At 41.2% G+C, this 18,291-nt stretch overlaps 1 protein-coding gene across 4 annotated transcripts in view; it reads left to right on the top strand.

The window, feature by feature from the left end:
- Positions 1-18,291, top strand: part of Cmss1 (cms1 ribosomal small subunit homolog) — a 302,972-nt gene that overhangs the window by 260,235 nt on the left and 24,446 nt on the right. For all 4 annotated transcript variants that reach the window (XM_034514829.2, XM_076943033.1, XM_076943034.1 and 1 more), the window contains one exon: positions 13,270-13,349. In XM_034514829.2, coding sequence (XP_034370720.1) covers positions 13,270-13,349 — 80 coding nt within the window. The remainder of the gene's footprint in view (positions 1-13,269; positions 13,350-18,291) is intronic.

Here is an 18,291-nt window from a genome sequence, read left to right as displayed (position 1 = left end):
CTCCTGACAGCCTTGTCTGTTGTCCACCACTGTAGTCTCACGCCACGTTTTAACCTTTTCCTCTTATGTTGTCAGTGTCTCAGAGTAAGAACAGTGTCTTGGTTTTCTGGCTTCCTTGAGGCACAACAGAGCACCAGGTATGTAACAGGTGCCTGTTCAATATTGGAGGGGTGGATGAGTTCGTATCCATATGGACACAATGAATACTTTCATCATAAGTCATAGGAAGGATAGAAGGAAAATACAGAGTTGAAGGGAACCAACATTAACTCCGTTCTTTTAAACAAAGAGTTAGATCATTTTCCCCAAATAATAATACTTGGATGCTTTTAAGAAATGCTAAGCAGTGCTGGCTGCCAACTGCCACTTGAGAATATGGTGCATAATACAAAATGTGTGATCCTTTTAATTCAACAAATGCTTGGGTATACTAAAAATACCAATGCTAGTAAAGTAAGCATGAAAATTCAAATGAAATTTTAAACATGCTTCTTTGTCTGTTACCTGTTTCTAAGTATATCCAAGCAGTGTAAAATTGTCCCCTGGACTCTTAATATATTTTCCAGATATACTTCAGTAAAAATTCCTTCCATGATATACAGAGAAACTCAGTATTCATGCTGCTACTGGTGACTAGGGTTTTAGTTTCTGTTCTTTTGTCTAGATCAGTGTCATCTTCATGTAAACTTTGTTTAGCTAAAGTCATTATTACTGTAAACGTTAAGTGGTTCTTACAGCAAGTGTCTTCCCTGGAGTACATACAGCTCTCTTTAATTTCAACCTTGTGGCTCCTTTTCCTCCTCCTGTGTTTATTGGTGTTTCCTTTCTCATTAATCACAGTGCAGAAGTGACTCTGCATGCCCTTGTCCTCTTCATTGCACACACCAGGACTTTATCGTACAAACCACGCCCTTTGCCAGCTCCATGTCACATTCCCCCTCAGCAGATAAATTTCCTCTGTATGTTTAGGATATACCCTTGAGCCCTGTTGTCTATTTCCCCCTTTAAAACAGAAACGGGGAAACAGCTGTTTCTCGGTTCCTATAAAGCATGTCCTGTTTTATAGATCACAGTGGACAGCTCTATTTTTTTGAAGCCTTTAGTATTGCTTGGTCTTGAAATTGTAGCGTTCCTGGACATGAATCACATCTAGGAAATAATGATTAATTCTACAAGCTGTTTCCATGTACTCTGAAGGCCATAAGGTCTCCCTCGGTCTGTTTTGATGGCTACTGGAGAGCCCACATGGACATAACGGCTTCTTCCATATTACCACAAAATTACCACTGGCTGATATTATGTGATCACTCCATGCAGGGTTTCAGCAAATGTCGATGGAAAATCTGACAGGTTTTATACTGTTACATGTATAACATGCAGGGACAAAAGGATGCCCTTCCTGGCCCACATTTCAGCAGGAAAGACAGCTGTAGTGTGTTGAGTACTGTAATTCATAGCTTCTTAAATTGTGGCTTGTGACCCATTATACTGAATTCAAAAGAATTGTCAGTAGCACGAGGCTTCCCAATGTGCAGTGACCAAAAACTAACTCAGAGTAGAACATGTAATGAATTTGAGGTACCCCCACCCCCACCCTCAGTGAATCTGAGGTGTCTGGTGGCATACATCCATGCCGCAGCTTGCAACTTAACTGCAGCCTTTTAATCTGAATATTTTGACTACTCAGGCCTTCGTGCCATGTAACAAATGCTGCCTGAAACACTTCTGCTCACTTTTGACACTATTGTGTGATCCTCCTATAATGCAAAGTTTTCTGTCCTAAAAGAAGTACAGTGGATGGACAGAAACAAAGGCTTGAGGGTTTTCTGTCATCTTCCTCAGTATATAAGTATCAGGTTAATGTATCTTTGTACCAAGTTATTCTGTAATGTTTGATTTTTTTTTTTAAGCTTCTTGCTCGAGTTGCTAACTTCAGTTTCCTCAAATTCTAAAGTGAATTTTGACTTGGGATTATGACAGAATTTCAGCACTTTCTAAAATGGTCCTAAACATACTTGTGCAATTTTATACTATGTAGTGATGTGAAGCAGAGTTCTCAGCCACTGATAATTGTAAACTTAACATATTAACTCTGCAAAATGTTGAAAAAGTATGTTCTGCAATATCAAATATTCAGACAACTTTTAATTCTTTTAAACAATATTTGTGTATTTTACCAAAATGAGTATTTTGCCTGTCTTGCATATATATACACATACATACATACATACATACATACATACACATATAGATGGATGGAATGATGGATGGATGGATATTTACCATGTGCATGCCTAGTGCCTGCAGAGATCAGAAAAAGGCATTGGATCCCCTGGAACTGGAGTTACAGATGGCCATGAGCTACCAAGGGGGTACTGAGAATTGAACCCAAATCTTCTGTAAAAGCAACAAGTGCTCTTAACCTTGGAGCCATCTCTCTAGTCCCAAAATTTAGTTCTTAATGTACAAAAACCAAGCACATCTGTCTAATTAGCGTGCAAATTTGTTTTAAGCTGTAAGAATTATATACCAACGAATTGGTTTAAACATTTTTTATGACTCACCATCAGTAAATGCTTGATTTATAGCTTACTCATAGAATGTGAGATACTCAGAAGACTGAGGCAAGGGCTTTAAGGCCTTCCTGGGCCATGGAATGCATTCAAAGGCAGCCTAGACATTTAGTGAGACCATGTCTCAAAATTAAGAGTAAAAACAGGTCTAGGGATGTAGTTCATGGGTAGAACATGCCTAGTGTGTTCAAGTTAGAAAAGAAACTTGAGAAAAAGACCTGATACCACTTTAAGTTTATGACTTTGTTTTGGGTCCACTCACAGCTGTCCTTGACTTCCAACAGCCCAGGCCTCAGGTTAGACACCTCTGCATTTATTCATCAGAAGGAATTTTCCAAGTATAATTTCAATGAAAGTACACAATTTTTTGATCTTAATATAGTTTAAATTTTTATCCATCAAAATAATTTCAAAACAAAAATGAAACCAATTTAAAATTTAACTCTAACATTAAAAGACTTAACCAAATGGATACTGAAAACATTGAAATCTCCTTGGCAAATGAACAATGGTTAAAAAATTCTACTCATGCAAAGATGCACATGACTGGTAAAACAAGTAAAGTCTGAGCCTCACACACAATCAGATTCAATTGCTGTTTTACTTTTACCTGTTATAGTATAAAGACTATAGACACCCATTGTTTGGTTTGCTGCATTGGGCTAATACAAGTGATTTTTTGCAGTGCTAACCCCTTATAAGTTGACCCAAATATTTTATGAAATAGAAATTAATGTCTTGTTTAGGGCTAGAGAGATGGCTTAGCAGTTAAGAGCACTGACTGCTCTTCCAGAGGTCCTGAGTTTAATTTCCAGTAACCACATAGTGGCTCACAACTATCTGTAATGATATCCAATGTCGTCTTCTGGTGTGTCTGAAAATAGCTGCAGTGTACTCATGTACGATAGATAGATAGATAGATAGATAGATAGATAGATAGATAGATAGATAGACTTTGTTTAAAAATTCATGTCTTGTACTGTGTAGTTTCCCTTCTAAAAGATTTTTATGAGCATATATATAATATATAATATATAATATATAATATATAATATATAATATATAATATATAATATATAATATAAGGAATTAAATGTAGTGGCACACTACTATGAGCAGAAAAAGACATGTTTGAGTCTTTCAACAATTTGCTTCGTCGTCCTGATTTCCCTCAATAGTTGGCCTTTGGAAAATGCAAGTTCTTTATTCTGATCATAACTACTAATATTTAATTCTTAGGTCATGTCTCTCTGTGTGTCTCTCTGTCTCTCTGTCTGTCTCTCTCTCTTTCTCTCTCTCTCTCTCTCTCTCTCTCTCTCTCTCTCTCTCTCTCTCTCAGTGTTCATGCATTTGTCTGTGTGCTGCAGAATGGTTACAGGAGGCCACAGCAGAGTACAGGGAATGTCCTGAAGGCAGGAGGAATGCTATAGAGTTACATAACAAGCCTTTTCCAGTCTGCTATTGTTGGGTCAAGCCATGTGCTTAGAGGTGTGTTGAACTTGAGAGTCTAAGTCAGCTGCCCAGGCAAGGTGCAAAAACATGAAGGCTGTAGAGACAAGTCCAGAACCAGTACCAGAGTCTCAAATCAGGAGGCAATTTGGGTTGACCATTTCCACAGTGGGGCTTCAAGATGAGCCTGAAGCCCAGGAGTCACTCTGGAGGTCTCCAACTGTCTGTCCCCTGCCCCTGTTTTTCACTCAACACATTGTTAAACGTCACTTGTAAAACAGTATCTCAGGGCAGCATGCAGCTTTTTACAAAGACACAAGGCAGCATAATATGAAGTAACATAGACCTGAGCACAGACTGATCTCATCACACAGTCCCAGAACGTGGGAGGCTGAAGCAAGGAGGGTCGTAAATTGGCGGCCATCCTGACAACATAAGCGGATCCTTTCTACAAAAGAAAACAAAAAACCACTTAGTGGCATAGGAAAATGTTTATATATAATATTAAAGGTTATAAAGTATTTATATATAGTAAATAATTCTAGGTATATAAAATTGAGTGTGTATATATAAATACACACTCAGAACAAGACAAGGTGTGAAAACAAATATATCAAATTATTATTTTGTTTTATAATAAAACCATCCTTTTATAGTGGTAGCAAATTTTTGTTCCTTTTAAGTTTTCTGTATTTTCTGTAATATCTGTAGATAAGATATTATGTTCTTATATTAGAAGGAGTAAACAATGTTTTTCAAATTTTTGCTGTGATTTTTTTTTATTTACAAGGACTTTATAATAAATTTTAATTTTTAAATGAAGACTTCTCCCCTTCTTTTAACCTGATTGACAAACAGTTTGATTTTAGCCCATCCTATCTATTTCATAAGGCTGTTCCAAGCTGCTTTATTCCACATCATCATGAGACCAAGGTACTGAGGTTCTGGAACATTCTAAATATAACCCTCTCATAATGGACTTGACAGTGGCTGACCTGACATCTGTATGGGCTTGACAGCTGGCCTGACATCCTTAAGCCAGTTTAGCAGAAACTTTGAGGACAAAGCAATAAAGTACCTTGTCCTGAGCCCTAAGAAAGGGTAGTGGGGGAAGTATGAGTATTTATGGAATTTCAAGACATACAGCAAGGGTGTGCAGTAAGTAATTCATCAGGCGGCTGGAGTCTCTGAGGGCCACGGGGCAATCCTAACAGAAACGTCCCTGTCACAGTAGTCTGTCTCTTCCCTGAGATAACATGTTGTAACAAGTGGCTTACAGGGATGACTACAGACTCAGGTGTCTTTCTTAGGAAATTTCTGTCTAGAAGAAAATGACATAACTCACATTCCCACATAAAGAGCCATAGTCACCTGTATGTTTTAAAACATTCCCCTCCCTTCAGTGCTTCAACGTTCTATCACACTCTGGAAATTTTGACATGTCCAGGGTGTACACCATTCCAGGAGAACTTGCCCTAAACCAAAAGAGAATCATAATTCACAGCAGTATGACTTCATCTGTCTACAGATGAGAAAACTGCAGCATAAAGTAAGTGATTTGCCCAAAATCATAAAAATTGGAAATGAAACCTTAGGCTTCCTAAGTTCTCCATCACTCGTCTATACTGACACGTCTTAAAACAGCACAGAGCACTGTCCTGGGGACCATTAGAAGGTGTACTGCCGAGGCCAGGGAGATGGCTCAGTCAGTAAAGTGCATCCTCTACAAAGCCTGAGAGCCTGATGTCGAGCCCAGACACCGGAGTAAAAGGCTGGATGTGGTGACATAATGGGAATGGTGGCCTCTGTCTGTAATGTCGGAGCTGGGGGAGGGAAGAGGCTGAGACTGAGTCCACTGGCTACCTAGCATAGCCTACTTAGTGACCTCAGGTTCAACAGGAGACCCTGTCTCAAAAGAGCGGACATATAAACAACACTGAAGATTAATCTCTGACATGCATGTGCTCATGCGTGTACACACACCATCACCATCTCTTCACTTGTAGAGTAGTAATCCATATTAACATGGAAATGAGCCCCTGTAGGACACAGATGCTAAACTAGACAGATGATGACAAATGCAGCACTAGCTGCCGTGTTTCATACACATAGAACACAGCATTCGGGAGAAGGTGCTGGCAGAGATTGTTGGTTTGGGGCTTTAGGGAAGAGAGGGGCTACCTGTTATGTGTAGTACCTTCTCCCTCAGATGTGTAGTTGTTAAAAAAAAAAAAAAAAAAACAAACAAACAAAAAAAAAAAAAAATTTACGTGGTTATGCTAAACTGTGTTCAAATCCCATAGACACTCATACCACTGAAGTTACTTTTCAACTTAATGGGGCAATTTTGCATAACGGGTAGGACTTTGAATTTATACTGGCTTGGTGTAAATTCTGGCACTGTGTCATCAGCCTTGCCTCAGTACAACTAGATACACAGATATTCCAGGATTTAAACCAGACTAGAAAGAAGCATGAACATGCGGGACTGAAATTGAATCCGTGTCACTTAAGTCAACTCATCCTTTTTCCTTTAAGCTAAAGAGAAGGTATGTTGGGGTGGGGATGCTTTATTGCAGGACAGAAAGAAAACAGATCATGGTTCTCCCTGCAAAACCATCCCCTGATTCCTGTATGGCCTACTCCTAGTGTTTGTCACAAAGGTCACAGAAGTCCTGAGGCCCTTGGGCTTTGGCACTAAAGGCCCTTCTCCCTGCTGCTAAGGCTAATGGAAGCACAGGAGTTCACAGGTGAGGCGAGTATTCTTTGATGGTTCACAAGGAGCTTTTACTGTGTGCATCTTGCATAAAGAAATACACTGAAGGAGCTGGAAAGATGGCTCAGTAGCGTACAGCACTTGCTGTTCTTGCAGAAGACCCAACCACGTTCATTTCCCAGCACCCACTTCAAGTGTTGGCTTACAAACACCCAACAATACATAGAGTTTCAGGGGAGCCAACTCATTCTTCTGGCCTCTATAAGCATCTGTACACATGTGTTACACACATACAGATAAGCAAACACATAGATTAAAAAATAAGTATCTATTTATTTATTTATTTGATTTGAGGCAGGTTCCCTCTATGTTCTAGAACTCAGCTATTCTAGAACTCTATGAAAACTAAACTGGCCCCAAACTCACAGAGATCCATCTGCCTCTGCCTCCCAAGTGCTAGGATCAAAGGCATGCCAAAGTTCACTTTTAATATTATTTTTTTTAAGAAATTTTTAAAGAAATACATAGTATTCTGTTAAACCGGAGCAGTTAGCCTTTTTAGACAATACCCAAGGTTTAACTCGGCTGCCTTAAAAGTGGTAGGAGAAGCAGGTCGGACATTCCTTCAGCCAGCTTTTCTCTGAGGTGCTCTTGCTGGTATTAATATCTATGCCTGTCAGTCCCAGGACCCAGACAGCAATTTCATTTCATGGTTTGCTACCCTGCTCCAAGTCTCTGGCTTTAAAGATTCCTGTGGGAACACATGGCATGTTTTGTAAACAAAACTCTAAATCTGTTGCTAGGGACATCCCAGACTAAAAATAGAACCATTGCTGGACTGTAGATGAAACTGTGGCTGTTGCCATTCGAAATGACAAAATAAATGGGAGAAAGGAACTGCCCCACTCCCCCATTCAGTTCAGAGCCCCCAAAATACCTTGTGTTACAGGGTACCAGCTCATAGGCCTTTGTCCAAAAGCATTTCCTCTATCAGATCTTTTAAAGAAGTGACCGTGAGGAGCTTAAAAGATAGAGGCACTAGATCTTGCCCAGTTCTTTGCTGTATATAAGAGAATATCCAGATAAAAGAGGCAATGTAAGGTCCTGTGGGGATGGGCAGAGTGGCATAGGCTATCCCAGCATAAAGCCTGATAAATCACCGCAAGCCTTCAGAAGACTTTAGAGGCTCCTATATACTGATACATACATGCATTCTAGACCTGCATGGCCAGTCATGGCAAGACTGGAAACCAGCCTGTTGTCTTGAATAGACCGCCCTGTCATAGCAACCAGATACCCCATGCTGGCATGATAGACCTGGGCTTGATGCTCTTCCTCCACCTCCTTCCCTGGGTCTCCATTTCCCTAAAGTCTTTCTCCCTGGTTTGGTTTTTTTTTTTTTCCGTTCAAAGTTGCCATGTAGCTGCTGGCTAAGACAGTCTTAATTCTGCTTTCAGAAGGTCTTGTACAACTTGAGGGGAGTGATAAGATCTGGCAGAAAATAAGAGATTGTACTGTTAAAAGACTGTTTCTGGAATAATCTGAGTGAGATGCATTTACGGATAACTGGTTCTTGTTTGTTGAGGGGGCCCAAGTAGCTGTAAAGCCTCCTGTCATAGACACAGTGTATCTGTATGAACTGCTCCTGTATGAACTGCTCCTGTCATAGACACAGTGTATCTGTATGAACTGCTCCTGTATGAACTGCTCCTGTCATAGACACAGTGTATCTGTATGAACTGCTCCTGTATGAACTGCTCCTGTCATAGACACAGTGTATCTGTATGAACTGCTCCTGTCATAGACACAGTGTATCTGTATGAACTGCTCCTGTATGAACTGCTCTATGGATATACAGAGGCAATGAAAACATGGCACCTCCCTTATTACAGACCTCTCTCAGTGAAGCTGAGTGCCTCTTCTTCCTTAACATGGTTTCTGACCCCCTTGTCCTCCCCTTCCCTTCACTGTGTCCTGCATGGCTGAAGTGCCCTGAGGCCTTCACAGAGTTCATTCTCCAGACTCATTCTTCAGATGTGGGAATGTGTGCTTGCTCAGTGATGCTGGTGGGAGTCTCTTAATGAGCTGGGAACATGGTTCTTGAAGAGAGTTCTGAGCCCTGGTTATCCTGGCCAAGTAAAACAATCTGGCTCCAAGGGATGAGTAATTCTAGCGAAACTCTTTAGACCGTTTAAGGCTGTATACGCAGCATGACTTTTCAGTTTATATGATGTAGCTTTCCCAGAGAACAGCCAAACACTTTGAGAAATACAGAAGAATCGTTACACTCCCCACGTGAAAAGAGTCAAAGCATAATTCTAAGGGAGCAATTCAACAGGAAGCCATAAAGGGTTCCTGAACTGCCATGTGCCAGTATTCCTAGGTTGTGTGTAATCTACAAATTGTTAGAATTCATATTTAAAACAGGCAAGTTCAAAATGCAATGAGATGTCCGTATGCATGAGAGTGATTGATAGATAAGTGTTCATAAACAGAAAAGTTCACACACACATATACGCGCACACGTGCTCATTCACCAGCACCCAGGAGACTAAAGCAGCTAAAGAGAGGTTCAGCAGCTAAGAACAATTGTTACACTTGCAGAGGACTTGGGTTCTGTTTCTAGCACCCATATGGCAGGTCAAAACCATCTATAACTCCAGTTCCAGGGGACCTCTTTTGACCTCCAGTGGTACCAGGCATGCACATGGCACACAGTCATACATGCAGGCAAAAAATTTGTGCATAAATAAATAAATAAGCAAGCAAGGGAGACACTAAGGTAGGGAGATTTTAAGTTTGAGGCCAGCCTGGATACTTAGTGACTCAGAGGCGAGCCTGGGATACATAGTGATTTTGAGGCTAACCTGGGATGTATAGCAAGACCCTGACTCAAACAAACAAACATTTTAAAATAAGCTTATCTCTGATCATACATAGGTGCCCCTATCAAGCAATTAGAAACCATGTTTCACACACACACACACACACAACTCAAAACTTTTAAATTTATATGAAGTAAGTCAATATTTGGCAAACTAAGGTCTACAACCAAATCCAGCAAAACTGAGTTACTGTAATGTTTATTGGGACACAACTACTTGGATTTGTTCTGCTTTGCCTAAAACTTCTTATACACAATTGCAGATTTGAGCAACACCAACAGTAGCCATGACTGCCATGCTGGGAGTTTTTCTATCAACTGGACAAAATCTAGGGTCATCTGGCAAGAGGGGACATAAGATGACCTCCATCAGACTTGTCTTTGGGGAAATCTGTAGGACACATTCTTAGTTCATGGTTGCCGTGGGAAGGCCCATCTCACTGTGGGCCATGCCATCCTGGGCAGATGGTCTTGACTTGTGTAAGAAAACAAAATGGGCAAGCCATGGGAGCAAGCCAGTAAGCAAACCCTGCATGGCCTCTCCCTTAGTTCCTGCTTCTAGGTTCCTGCCCTGAATTCCCTTCATGATGAACTACAACTAAATAAACCCTTTCCTCTCCAAGTTGCTTTTGATATTGTTACCATGGTGATAAGAAACCCTAACTAGCACAGCTGCTTTGCAGCCCAGCGCCTACTCTCTGAATGTTCCTTCACCTACAGTTTGCAGGTCCCTGTACAAGACAATACAGAAAATAAGTCGTAATAAATATATATGGACCATATTAGAGAGTGGCTTACAAGATGTGGTCCAACTAGTCCAACAATGGCTGTCTACCAACACACAGCCCCAAGAGTCTAGCGCTCAGTCCGAAAGCCTAGACATCTCAGCTGGTCTTCAGTATATGCCAGGATCCCAGAGTAGGCTCTTCTGCCAGTGAGAACAAGCAGGCAAAGTGCAAAAACTTCCTCCTTCCATGTTATTTATGTGGGCTGCCACCAGAAAGGTATGGCCCAGATTTAAAGTGGATCCTTCTACCTCCAAAGATCCGGATTAAAAATGGGTCTTCCCATTTCAAATGGTTTAATTAAAAAAAAAAATCCCTCACAGCTGTACCAACCGGATGCATGGGGTTTAGTTCATTCCAGAGGTGGTCAAGTTGACAACCAAGAACAGCCATCACAGTTGGAAAGGGTGATTTAACTGGCTTTCTTTCACAAACTTTTAAAGGGCACCGTCAGCATCCCTCTTATGGTCTGAATATTAGGAGATTGGACTTTCTATACTTATATAGAGATAAAGGCAAACACTGAGAGAAAGCCAAGCAATCTTCTGTTTGTAATTGATGCTGCTGCCATGGGATGAAAAAAGGACATTGTCCTTGCCTCCTCTTTTGGAAAAATTCAACCAATCCCATCTGGCTGTGCGGTTTTTAACTAGTCCCCAGGGAGCTGGAGAAATGCAGCCCTGTCCTGGTGTCTCTGCCTCATAGGCTGAATGACCCACTAGGACCGAGTGGGATAGGCCTGGCGTCACCTCACATCCCAGCATCCCTGAAGAACTGGCTAGCTTGGACGGCTGAACTTTTCTTTCACTGTTCCCCTAATGGAAATCACAGAGCTACCATCCTTACTTCAGAAGAGCACTTTCCTCTTTGGAACCGAAAAATGTCAGACTAAGGAAACAGCTAATGTGTTCAAGCCATGGCGACAAGATGACCTCATTTTGTGTTAAAGGTTTCAAAAGATGAAATAATTTTTGGAACAAAAAGTAACTCAGATTCAGAGTATTTGATTAACAAGATATTTTTTAATATTTCCCATGGGCATACAGACTTTTAAGTATATTACCTATTTTTCAACTAGATTAGCCAAGCATAGACTATTTTCTGCAGCCAGCAAATTCTAAGGAATGGAGAAATACAGAGTTCATAACTCTCCCCCCTCTCTGTTTATTTGTAGATCATTTTTTAATCTCAAAGTTTCTGTTAAAGCTAACAATAGTATATGAAAATATTTGTATTAGAAATTTAGCATTTTCATAAGGACTATGGGCCAGAGAAATGGCTCAGCTATTAAGGACATTTGCTGCTCTTACAGATGATGTGGGTTCAGTTCCCAGCACCCACATGATGGCTCATGGCATCCATAATTCCACTTACAGGACATCTGCCCTTTCTCTGACCTCCTTCCACATCAGATATACACAGATAGACAGACAGAAAGACAGAAATACAAACCTAATATACATAAAATAAATATTTTAAAATATAAATAAGATTATTTTAACACTTTGGGCACTCATGCATATTTGCAGACAGTGCATGGTTCAGGTAGAGAGAAAGCCTAGAGTGTATCTAATACCATCACAAGCCATGAGGCAGAATAAAATGATGTGCTCATCTACATGTTGAAGACTAGAAGCCATGTGGAAAGATATGCAGAGACAAGAAAGGAAAGGGCTGTAGAGTCAGCCAAGGCTTCACTGAAGGATCTCAGTTAAAGGCAGGATGGAAGAGAAGAAAATGAGATCCCAGTGAAACAAGTGATGTGAGAATTTGTGCAGGAAAGATGAGCTTTAGCTCCTGGATTTTTTTTTTTAATATGAACAATCATGTGGTCTGCAAACATGTGTCACTTGTGTCCTTTCCCATTGGGTATGCTTTTTATTTCCTTTGTCAAACAAACCTGAGGAATGCAAGCATCCTCTGAGTTTGAAAGGGAGAAGAACCTGGAGGGAGAAAGGGAATGGGGGTGAGAGAGAGACTGATTCTCTGGTAAAGCTGTGCTGGTTAGTTTTTTTGTCAATTTGACAAAAGCTAGAGTTGTCTGGGAAAAGGGAAGTTCAATTTCAAAACTGCCTTCCTCAGATTGCCTCTAGGACAGCCTATGGTGCATGTTCTGGATTAATGGCTGCTGTGGGACATTGCCCACTGTGGGCATTGCCACCCTGGGCAGATGGTCCTCAGAGAAGGACCTTCAGTTGTATATTAGTAGTTGTAAACTAGGAGTTGTAAGCTGGGGGTAAAGCTCCCTGAGGTGGTTTTAGTCAGCATTTTATTGTAATTGAAACCTAAGACAACCCTGTACTTTCATACTCATGGGACCAGTCTAGCTTTCCTTATTACCAATATTTGTATGGTCTGTCTTCTAGCCCTTTGAAATTGCCAATACTGTTATATTTAAGTTTCTAACCAACAACATATAGTTAGGTTGTGTTTTTAAATCCTTTCTATTAATCTTTGTCTTTGAATTAGTATGTTTACACCATTCAATTTTTTAAAAACGTGTTTCCCTTTCTTCCTTTCTGTGTGTTGCTGTGTCTGTACTAGGATTAAGTGTGTGCACGCCATACCCCTACTCCACCCCTAACTGGACCATTTCCTAATCACCATAGTGGATATTTCAGGCCCAAACTGTAACATATAATTAAATATTTCCTAATGTTAGGTGATGTTTAGTTTTTCAGATTCTAAACAAGACTGGCATCTGAGTGCTTCAATCTGTCTCCAAAATAGATGATTTCCATTAAAGTCAACTTCTAGAGAAGGAATTATGAAGGCAAGAGACTAAACCTCCAAGCCAGTCCTACCAAGGTTGCGTTGACTGGGAGAGGTGCTCTAACTTTTGAACTTTGTATCTCCTTTCAGAGCTGTCAGGTGTTGAGGAAGGAGGAGACACGGAAATGACACAGCAGGACACAGTTCCCGTTCCTGAGAAAACCAAACAGGTAATAGTCTCTGTGAGCATCGCAGCTCTGGGCTCTGAAGTCAGCCTACAGCCACTCCACACGGATTCTTGACCCTAACATCAGCTGTTGCTGGGATGGAGGAAATATTTACTTTCTTTGCCCATGAAAAGACTATGTTTTCTTAACTATAAACCAGTGACACTTGTTTTTTCAGTTGTTTCTTTTTTATATTTTAGTAGAAAAAATAAAATGTATTTAAGGCGCCATAGAGAAGCCTCAGTGGTTAAGAACACTTGTTCTTGCAGAGGGCCTGGTTCAGTTCCCAGAGCTCACGTGGTAGTTCATACCATCTATAATGCTAGTTCCAGGGGATACAACTCCCTCTGAACTCCACGGGCAGCAGACATGCAGGCAAGCACTCATACAGATAAAGTAAATATAAGAAACACCCACCCTCCCACTCCCACCTCCCCACCCTTGAATTCCCCCATACTGGGGCATCCAGCCTTCACAAGACCAATGACCTCCTCTCCCACCTATGCCCAACAAGGCATCCTCCCCTACATATACAGCTGGAGCCATGGGTTTCTCCTTATGTGCTCCCAGGCTAGTGGTTTAGACCCTGGGAGCTTTGGTTGGTTGGTATTGTTGCTCTCCCCATGGGGCCACAAACCCTTTCAGCTCCTTCAGTCTTCTAACTCCTCCATTGGGAACCCCATGATCAGTTTAATGGTTAGCTGTGAGCATCTGCTTCTGTATATGTCAGGGTCTAATAGACCTCTAAGGAGACAGCTATATCAGGCTCCTGTCAGCATGCACTTCCTTGCATCCACATCAGCATATACCTTTGGCGAATGCACAAGGGATGGATACCCAGGTGGAGCAGTGCCCTGACCCGCAGGGCAGTGAACTAGGATCTGGGGGACCTGGAAGAGAGAATTGGAGAACAGGGGAACGCAAAGGACCACGACATGTCGATAGTCTGATCAAACCGTAATTTTTATTTTTCACACGGGTTATATACACATAGAGGCAGGATGTGGGGAAGGGGATGACACAGGAGCGCAGGTGTTCAGGGTGAGTACAAATATCTTCCAGAATAGGGTGAAGGTTCATGGAACAGGACACTATAGCTCTATGATTCACCTGTTTCTTATCTAAGCTGGTACTTCCCACCAAAGCTACCCATCCGCAAGGTCTAGGACAATCCACAAGACCTATGACTACTTGTTCCTATCCAGGCTGATAAATTTCCACCAAAGCTGCCTGTTTACAATATCTTATAGCTATTGTTTTAGTGTTTTTCCCCAGAGACCAAGACTTTGTGTTAGCAGGCATGTATGTCAGGCCTATGGCTGATTTTAGGCCTATGGCTGATTTTAGGCCTTCAGTGTATCAGCAGGGCTGCCCCTGACAGAACAGTCTCCAGGTGACCCCTCCTTCAGTTTCTGTCCCACACTTTGTCTCCATATTTGCTCCCATGAGTATTTTGTTACTCCTTCTAAGAAGGACCGAAGCACCCACACTTTGGTCTTTCTTCTTCATGAGATTCATGTGGTCTGTGAGTTGTATCTTGGGTGTTTTGAGCTTTTGGGCTAATATCCAATTATCAGTGAGTGTATACTATGTGTGTTCTTTTGTGATTGGGTTACCTCACTCAGGATGATATTTTCTAGTTCCATCCATTTGCCTAAGAATTTCATGAATTCATTGTTTTTAATAGCTGAGTAATACTTCATTGTATAAATGTACCACATTTTCTGTATCCATTCCTCTGTTGAAGGGCATCTGGGTTCTTTCCAGCTTCTGGCTATTATAAATAAGGCTGCTATAAACATAGTGGAGCATATGTCCTTGTTATATGTTGGAGCATCTTTTGGTATGTGCCCAGGAGTATTATAGCTGGGTCCTCGGGTAATGCTATGTCCAATTTTCTGAGGAACCGCCAGACTGATTTCCAGAGTGGTTGTACCAGCTTGCAATCCCACCAACAACGGAAGAATGTTCCTTTTTCTCCATATCCTTGCCAGCATCTGCTATCACCTGAGTTTTTTATCTTAGCCATTCTGACTGGTGTGAGCCTACCTTGAAGGATTTTGCTGAGCAAGAATCCTTAACCCTGAAGTCTTTTGTATGACCTAAGCTTGGAGCTGATAACTTACTATATTTGCCATCTTTTGTTAGTCTACTTCAAGGAGGAGAATTACAGAGGGGCCTGAAGACACTCCAGGACGATCAGGAATAGGCTTAACTCCTACATTTCTTTTCAACCTATGAAACTAAAGGAAGGGCATGGCCAACAACAGTGGTGAAATGGGCATAGGTTATTTTTGTTCACAAAGAGGAGGCAGGGAAATAGGCACAAGGAGTCATTGTTCAGAGGAGCAATTTGACAGTGTTTCTCTCTTTTTTATTTTTTTATTACATTTATTTTTTGGTGGTGGTGGTGGTGGTGGTGGTGGTGTGTGTGTGTGTGTGTGTGTGTGTGTGTGTGTGTGTGTGTGTTGTCTGTGTGTGTCTGTGTGAATGCCTAAGTGTGGAGGTCAGAAGATAACTTGAAATCAGTTCTTTCCTTCATCCATGTCTGCTCTGAGGCTTGAGCTCTGGTGGTCGGGCTGAATTCCTCAATTAAGTAACAAAGTGCCTTTGTTCTGCGTGTAGTTATTTTTTCATGTAAAGTAATTTGTGTTTACAACTGAGCAATGTGTTTAGTCTGCTTCCTGACCAGAGTCTAAGGATCCCAGGAGCTCTCTTCATTTGATCCTCTGACCCTGATAACCCACACTACTAATGCTAGAAGCTGTGTGACCCACTGGTGGCTGATCCACAGGTAGAAGCAAAAGTTTTTTCCTCGTAAACCCATAAAAGGCTATGTTAGACCCTTGATGAAACATCAGAGAACATACAGTTTGGGAGAAAGACAAATCTGTGAAGTATATCCCTAACTTTATTAAAGAGTTATTATGTAACTGAATAATATATTAACATAAGGTCTCCTTTACCTCTGGTTTTGTTCTATATGTTTTAAGTGGCTAAATCTAGAATAAGTTATATATTTTTTCTTCAAAAATCATAGTTTAGCCGGGCAGTGGTGGCACACGCCTTTAATCCCAGCACTTGGGAGGCAGAGGCAGGCAGATTTCTGAGTTCGAGGCCAGCCTGGTCTACAGAGTGAGTTCCAGGATAGCCAGGGCTACACAGAAAAACCTTGTCTTGAAAAACCAAAAAAAAAAAAAAAAAAATCATAATTTTTATCATATTCACCCTCAGTTTCCCCCAACCCCTCTTATAGCCACCTTCTACTTCCTCCTCCCACCCCCATCTTCATTTTTATTAAAATTTAAAAAAAAAAAAGCCTACGGAGTCCAATTTGTATTGCCCATATACTCATGGATGTGGAGCAGTCCACAACATGGTCAGTGGCCCTGGGAACACATCTTAAGGAAAACTCGCTCTCCCACCCCAGAAGCCATCAGCTGTCAATAGCTCCTCAGTTAGGTATGGGGACTCATGAACCCACCCTCCCTGCTAGAGTGCTGACCGGCTTAATCTAGTGCAGATCTTGTGCAGACAACCACAGTTTGTGTGAACTGATGAGCACAGCGGTCCCATGTGTCTGGAAGACACTGTTTTACTGGTTCCCCCATGATCTCTGGCTCTTAATAGTCTTCCTGTCTCCTCTTCCACAGTGATAGTGCCCAAGCCTTTGGGATAGTGACCACATTCCATTTGTGGCTGGGCACTCGGTAAACCTCATTCTGTGTACTTTGACTGATATGTACTGCCTGCCCGTCACCAGCTGCCTCTGTCATCCCATGGACAGTGGCAACACAGGGTTTGCGTTGCAGCGTCCCTTACAGAGAACCTAAAATACACCACAATGCCTGTGCCGTCCACCTCACATCACACAGACATTGTACCATCACCTCACATTCAAGATGTCAGAGAAAGACCACACTTACATAACTACTTCATTTTGTTATTATTTTAATCTAACTGTGCCTACTTTTAAACTGTAATTATACACAATTAAAACAAAACAAACAAACAAGCATGCCCTGAGTTTGGTACTCCCCTTTAACCCTTTAGTTTTGGAGGATAGCTTTTCTGGATGTGGTAATGGAGACTGACAAGTGGTTTTCTTCGGGGCCCTCTTTGTTTTCCTTCCGTGCCATCCTTGATTTTATATGTCTACTTAGAGATCTTTGGTTATTCCGATGAGTTGCTTTTCATGAGTTTGAACGTTTTTATCTCATTGTTCCTTTGATGCTGTTCGTGTTTGGTGTGCTTGCTATGCTAATGAGACTATGGTGATGATGGTGAAGAAGTTTCTTTTCTAGTCATAACTGGGCGAGTTCTCAGAAGCCTCCTGTATCTAGATATCCATCTCCTTTCCAAGATGCAGGGATTCTTCCCTTACTCATCTGTTTTCTATCTGTCATGACCTCCCTCTTCTTCTATGCTGATGGCATCCAGGAGACTTTCTGTTTCTGTATTCTTGTATCAATGCTTGCATTTTTCAACTTTTCCTTTAACCCCTGACATTCTGGCTTCCACTTGATCTCATCTACTTACGAGACTCTCCTGAGTTATTTGACATATTAAGCTTTTCTCTCCCAAATTTCTGATGTTTTTTAAAATCTCTTTATTGAATTGCTCTTTAAAATCCTGCATTATCATTCTTACTTCACTAAGATATTTGTGTGCTCTTTGAATTCATAAGTGATCCTTAAAATCATCATTTGAATTCTTTGTCTTAGACTTTCTTCCTCTTTGCTGTTGGCAGGCCTTAAATCCACTCAGAAAGCTGTTTGCTAGGCCTACAGAAGTCATGCCATCTGATCTGGCATGTAGCAAGCAACAGTGGCAATAGTCTTATATAGGGTTCAGAGTCTCAGAGGCATCCTGGCCCACAACTAATATGAAGGTAGTCTATCTACCCTTGGCACTGGGACTTTAAATTGACAACCTTTTGACTTCT

The sequence above is a fragment of the Arvicanthis niloticus genome, chromosome 12, assembly GCF_011762505.2.
Source record: "Arvicanthis niloticus isolate mArvNil1 chromosome 12, mArvNil1.pat.X, whole genome shotgun sequence".
NCBI classification, from domain to species: Eukaryota; Metazoa; Chordata; class Mammalia; order Rodentia; family Muridae; genus Arvicanthis; species Arvicanthis niloticus.
The sequence above is the reverse complement of the archived record's forward strand: the minus strand, read 5'-3'. Positions and strand labels throughout refer to the sequence as shown.